The following is a 6,000-nucleotide window of genomic DNA, read 5'->3' as shown; positions in this document are numbered from 1 at the left end:
TGATAATTAAATCATTCAAGAAACCTCAATGGATACTGACAAGCAGTGGGTGGAATTTTGATGAGGAACCAGGATATTAACATAGTCTCAAAGTATCTTCCCACAAAATAGTCATTAAGTACAAAGAGAAAAGGAGTAACTTTATAATGGAAGAAATCTAGTATAATCAAGTGTTGAAAATTAATATCAACACTAATGGAACAACTAAGAATCTTGTATTATCTTATAGGATGCAATGAAAGGAAAACAGCATCACTCCTGTGGGCTTCCTACCAAAAAAAAGCATAACCTGAATCTAATTATAAGAGAATATCAATTCTCAAGCCCAATTTGATGGACATTCTACTCATTAAGTGACCTTTAATCGTTTAAGATGTTAAGATGGTAACTGTCACGGCAAGAAATGGGAGTATTTCCCAACTGAAGAAAGCTAAAAGGGACAAGTTAAGTAACTGCAGTATGTAATCTTGGACTGGATCTTTTTGTTATAAAAGACATTATTGGAACAACTGGTGAAATGTGACCAAGATCTGAGAATGAGAAGGTAGAATGCTAATCCCTATTTTTGATGTTATTTCACGCTTAGGTTGGAGAACGTCCTTGTTTGTAGGAATCACACACTAAAATATTCAGGAGCATTGGGGCATTGTGTCAGCCACACTCTCACGTAGTTCAAGAAGTCAAGTTCTTTGTTCTCTTTTTGAGACTCGAAGTTTGAAATTATATCAAAAGAAAAGGAAAGCAGGACTGTTTCCTCCAGAGCATCTCTTTTCCTCAAAGAAGAAAGCATTCTTAAGTAGCTTCCCTATGGCGAAGCCCCACTAGCCTGGCACAAGTCACATGCCTGTCCTCCAGCTGCCAAAGAGGCTGGGAGAATGAGTGTATGTCTTGGGAATGGGCTGTCCCCACCAAGAAGAAGGAAGCGGAGCCAGCAACGTCTGCCTCAGACTGAAGTTCCCATATTTGATTTAGGCACTTTTGGAACCCAATGCCGTTAGCAACAATGAATCATCCCAGGGCCCTCTGCAATTTATTTTTTGATTTAGTTGCTAAGCGTTATTCTAAGGATTAGAGACCAAAGATGATGACAGTATGTATTGTCTCAAGAAGCGCATAGGGGAGCCTTTCTCTAACTATTATTTATAGCACAATAGAGTCAGTGCAGTGATCGCTGTAAGCCTAGGGGGTTTGGGAACACAGGTGAAGGGGAAGGGCATCTACAGTGATCTTGTAGGGAGGGTGAGGCCGGGGAATGGCAGTGATGAGCGTGACAATTGCTCTTCCTGCTGACATAGGGATAAACCATGCATGAGTTATAACACTTTAGAGCACATGTCCTTTCAATTCTGATGCAGAATCCCATTCAGTTCTGGCAGCCCCATGGGCAAGGCAGTAATAGGGCGCCGTGTGGGGAACTCTGGGCAAAGGGAGCAGTCGGAGCAGCCAGCAGAGATGGGGGAAGCTGGGGTGTGTGCATTTGGCTTCTGAAAGGAAAGCGGGAAGTAAGGTGGGTTGGGGTCAGGAAAATTAAGAAGTTTGACTACAAAGCTAGGAGTGAAACTCTCTCACTCATGTCCGACTCTTTGTGAACCCATGGACTATACAGTCCATGGAATTATCCAGGCCAGAATACTGGAGTGGGTAGCTGTTCCCTTCTCCAGGGGATCTTCCCAACCCATGGTCGAACCCAGGTCTCCCGCATTGCAGGTGGATTCTTTATCAGCTGAGCCACCAGGGAAGCCCACAAAGCTTTCCACCTTCTCCTGTGTGTGAACAAAGTGCCCCTGTTTTGTAGAGGAGACTGCACGGCAAGGCTGTGTTTCTGAAAGGTCTAGCTGAGCAGTGTGTGGACAGGGTGAGTTTGTGGCAGGAAGACTCACTAGGAGACCATTGTCAATCTGGGCAGAAAACACACAAGGTGAAGTACAGCCTTGGGGATGGAAGGAAGAGGCAATGGGAGAGAGGGCTGCATTGAGTGCCCATCAGAAGGGGGTGTCAGAGGGGATTCGGGTATTCCAAGTGCAAGGTCAGTGTCGTTAGTGGACACTGGGAAGGCAGGAGCATGCTCTGGGTGGTGTCCACCAGGGTCTGTGGGGGGCATCACTCCTGTCCACAATAGTGTGGACAGAGGCACCAGAACAAACTCAGGCAGGCATCACTCTGGGGCTTCATGTATCCTGTGGTCTCTCTGTCCAGCCATCACCAACCCCTGCTGAAAACTCTTTGCAGGCTTCCTATTGCTTTTAGGACAGAGACCGGTCTTGTCTGCTGCCCACAAAGCTGACGACCCCCTTGTGCCTCAGCATCCATGTTCCCTCTCTGGACTTGCCACACCTGTCCATGGACCGTGGTCACTGTGTCTCCAACAGCAATAAATAGGTGCTGCTTCAGCCACAGGGCCTTTGCACATGCCACCCAGGCATCCATCTTTAACATCTTCCTTTCCCTCTTCAGATCTCAGTTCACATGTCGCTTTTCCAGGAACACCTTTCCAGACATCCCTGATTAGGCCCAATCTCTTTCATTTGCTTTATAGAGACACGTTTCCCCACCACCGCCTTTATAGCATCCATGTGTACATGCACGCGTGCTCAGTTGCTAAGTCGTGTCTGACTCTTCGGCCATCTCATGAACTGTAGCCTGCCAGGCTGCTCTGTCCATGGAATTCTCCAGGCAAGAATACTGGAGTGGGTTGCCATTTCCTCCTCCAGGGAATCTTCCTGACCCAGGGATGGAATCTGCGCCTCCTGTGACTCCTGCATTGGCAGGCAGATTCTTTACCACTGAGCCACTTTTGAAGCTATAGCATCTATAGTAGCAGTAATTTTAAATCTACTTGTGGGAATATTTGCCCAAGGCCCATTTCCTGCACAGACTGTAAAGTCCAGGGGCGTTGTTCTTTCTGTGAGCACCATCCCCACCTGTACTCAGCAGAGGAACTGGAACTCTTTAGTGCTCAGTGAATATTTGTGAATGAATGAATGAGGGAATGTATGAGTGAATATTCCATTGGTGCTACAGGAAGGGCTGAGAAGGTTATGTTTCAGAAGCACCTTCTAGAACAGACTTTCAGTGGGGAGGAGTGGCCTTCAAGGAACCAGCACAGAAAAGGGATGTGGGGAGAATGGGAGGTCTTGATCCAGAGGAGTTTCTGAATGTTTAAGAGAAATAAGGAAATTAAAATATAGAGAAAGAAAGGTTTTAAGACCAGAAAGACAGTTAAGCCAAGTGTTGGAGGGATTTACATGTCAGGGTGAGGACTTTGTTCTTAAGAGGCAACTGGGAGGCAGGAAGAATGCATCTAGAAGCTTCTCTTTGAAAAGGTGGACATGGAAGAGAAGCAGGGTGGCTGGAGAGAGGAGCTGGACACAGAGGACCACCTGGGAAGGGCGTGGCCATAGCTTCATCGAGCTTGCAAAGCACGTGAACGGGGCTATTGTAGACAAGATGATGTGAGTGGAAGTTGGGTGGTGAAGGTAAAGAAACTGGGCAACAGATGGGCAGTTTAAGAAAGAGAGGCCATGGTTGACTGGACTGTGAGCTACTAAGACTCGGGTCTTTTTACACTTGAATCCCCAGTAGAGGGAAATGTCTTTTTTTTCCTGAAACTGTGGGAAGGAAATGAATTTGGAGGCTGTAAGTGCACCGAGGTCATAAAAGAGAGACTAGCCAATGAGCTGGTCTGTTTGGTTGGCAACATTTACAACAGGGAGTGATTTCTCATGAAGTCCCTATAACTCAGGTCAGCCTGCACTGGTCACCATATCCCACGTGGCACCCATCGGGTGAGCTTAGGTGGCCCTTTCTGAACACTCTACCTGGTCTCACTCCCAGAGGGGCTCACTCATCACGTGCCTCAGCTCTGAGAGCACTGAATTGCTGCTCCTAAGTTTCTAGGAGGCTGCTTTTAGGTTCCCGTGAAACACAGCACTCTCATTTCCATCAATGCCCTGGGGCTACCTGGAACTGGGCCATGGGGGTCCTGCCCTGAGGACCTACAGTCCCCAAAGAAGTCTGACGAGACACGGCTGAAGAAGAGGCACACCAGCATTTCCGGGGCCTTCTGCCACCAGCGCCAGCATTCAGGGTCTTGGGGCAAAACAGATACCCTGAAACGCTGGCCACGTGGAAATAATAAGATCAAAGTGTATGCGAACTTCATAAAACTTTTATTGGTGTATTTATCATGCCAACATTATTTTTTTTATTTAAAATTCAAATTCCATTTGAAAAGGAGAAACAAAAGATCCTTGGGATCCCAGGCTGCTCTTGGAGGAGCCTCCACACTCACGAGAAAGCACGCACACCCTACAGCTACAGGATTTGATCACTCAGAGTTGCATTCTGGGAAGCTCCTCCTAGAGAGCCCTGGCAGGATGCCTTTCACTGGTAGCAGGGAAACAACAACAACAAAACAACTGCATCCTAAGACTTCTCAGCACATCTTTGGCTTCGAAACTATTGACCCTGAAGGATCCATTACCACCCAACCTAGAATATATGTGTATATATATATTCCCACTGAAAAAAAGATGACTGTTCTTGTTGCTGGCTGTCTCACCAGACCCTTAGGATGGCCTTGGCGCACTGGGCTCCCCTCCTCAGCAGGATCCTGTGGGTTCTGGCCGTGGGCAGTCAGCCCTTCAGGAGCGTTTGGACTTGCTGCATGTCGGGCACAGGAGCTGACCCATGGTGACAATGTACGCCCGGCCACCCAGCTGCTGCTCGCAGCCCTCGCACACGAAGTGCTTTCGGTGCCAGGCCAGGTCTTCCACACGCTGGTAGTCCTCTGAGAAGATTATCTGGGGAGGGGAGCAGAAGACACGTACAACTCAGGTTCTATCTCGAGGAGACGGGGCATGTGAGATGGTGGTCCCTCCTCCCCCATTCTTGTTTTGTCCTTTAAATGCTTCAATGGAGAAATCTGACATAAGTATCAGGCAGTTAAGTATGGTATTTGATGAAGATCATGGTTGCATCTTAGCATCTCGGATGCAAAAAAAAAAAAACAAAAAAACACACAACCCTCCGCTATTGGCAGGTTTTATGAATCTGGCATCTGTGATGCTCTGTGGGTCAAATCCAAAGCCCAGTTGTGCTCTGAGCTGGTGAAGACCGCCTCACTACAGCCAAGTGGCCAATGGCCAGTCTGCAAGATGAGGCACACCCAGCGTTACTTGGGCTTGGAACAAAGTAAACTTTGGAACATCTGTGCGATCTGATGAGGAGCCAGAGAGCGGAACAGCAAACTGGTTAAATGTGACTTCTCATCTCGAGGTCAAACAGGGATCAGGTGTGAATGTTCATTTACATACTTAACAGCTGCATGACTAGGGGCAAATTTCTCAACCTCCCTGTGCCTCAGTTTCCACATCTGTAGGATGGGGATATAAATACCACCCAGCCCAGGGGTTGTGTTCCAAGGGTTGATGCAGATGGAGTACTTGGAATGGTAATGGAGATAAAGTCAAGGCTGTGTGATTAGCACTGACCCCTCTGAGCTACACTTTTCTCAGATGTCAAATGGAGATAGTGAATCCTTCCCCTTAAAGGGCTGTTGTAAGATGTAAACGGCACATCACGGAAAAGTCTACAGCACATTAGGACGAGGAGGGGTTACCGTGAGCATACTGTGGTCCTTAAAATGTAAGCTGGGGCCTAGGCCTGCTCACAGCCCTTTTCCCTTCTTAATGCTCTTGCTCACACAGTTGCAATGTAGGAGGATTACAGGGTCTTAACTTCTCACAGTGTTGGAGAAGACTCTTGAGAGTCCCTTGGACTGCAAGGAGATCCAACCAGTCCATTCTAAAGAAGATCAGTCCTGGGTGTTCATTGGAAGGACTGATGCTAAAGCTGAAACTCCAGTACTTTGGCCACCTCATGCGAAGAGTTGACTCATTGGAAAAGACTCTGATGCTGGGAGGGATTGGGGGCAGGAGGAGAAGGGGACGACAGAGGATGAGATGGCTGGATGGTATCACTGGCTTGATGGACGTGAGT

General features: G+C 47.5%; 1 protein-coding gene across 1 annotated transcript in view; it reads right to left on the bottom strand.

Moving 5' to 3' along the window:
• Positions 1-4,148: 4,148 nt before the first annotated feature.
• Positions 4,149-6,000, bottom strand: part of LMCD1 (LIM and cysteine rich domains 1) — a 57,066-nt gene continuing 55,214 nt past the window's right edge. The window contains exon 6 of the mRNA XM_027522516.1: positions 4,149-4,802. Within this exon, the coding sequence (XP_027378317.1) occupies positions 4,644-4,802 (159 nt within the window). The 3' untranslated portion in view covers positions 4,149-4,643. The remainder of the gene's footprint in view (positions 4,803-6,000) is intronic.

The sequence above is a fragment of the Bos indicus x Bos taurus genome, chromosome 22, assembly GCF_003369695.1.
Source record: "Bos indicus x Bos taurus breed Angus x Brahman F1 hybrid chromosome 22, Bos_hybrid_MaternalHap_v2.0, whole genome shotgun sequence".
Lineage (NCBI taxonomy): Eukaryota > Metazoa > Chordata > Mammalia > Artiodactyla > Bovidae > Bos > Bos indicus x Bos taurus.
This window is presented reverse-complemented; position numbering and strand designations above follow the sequence as displayed.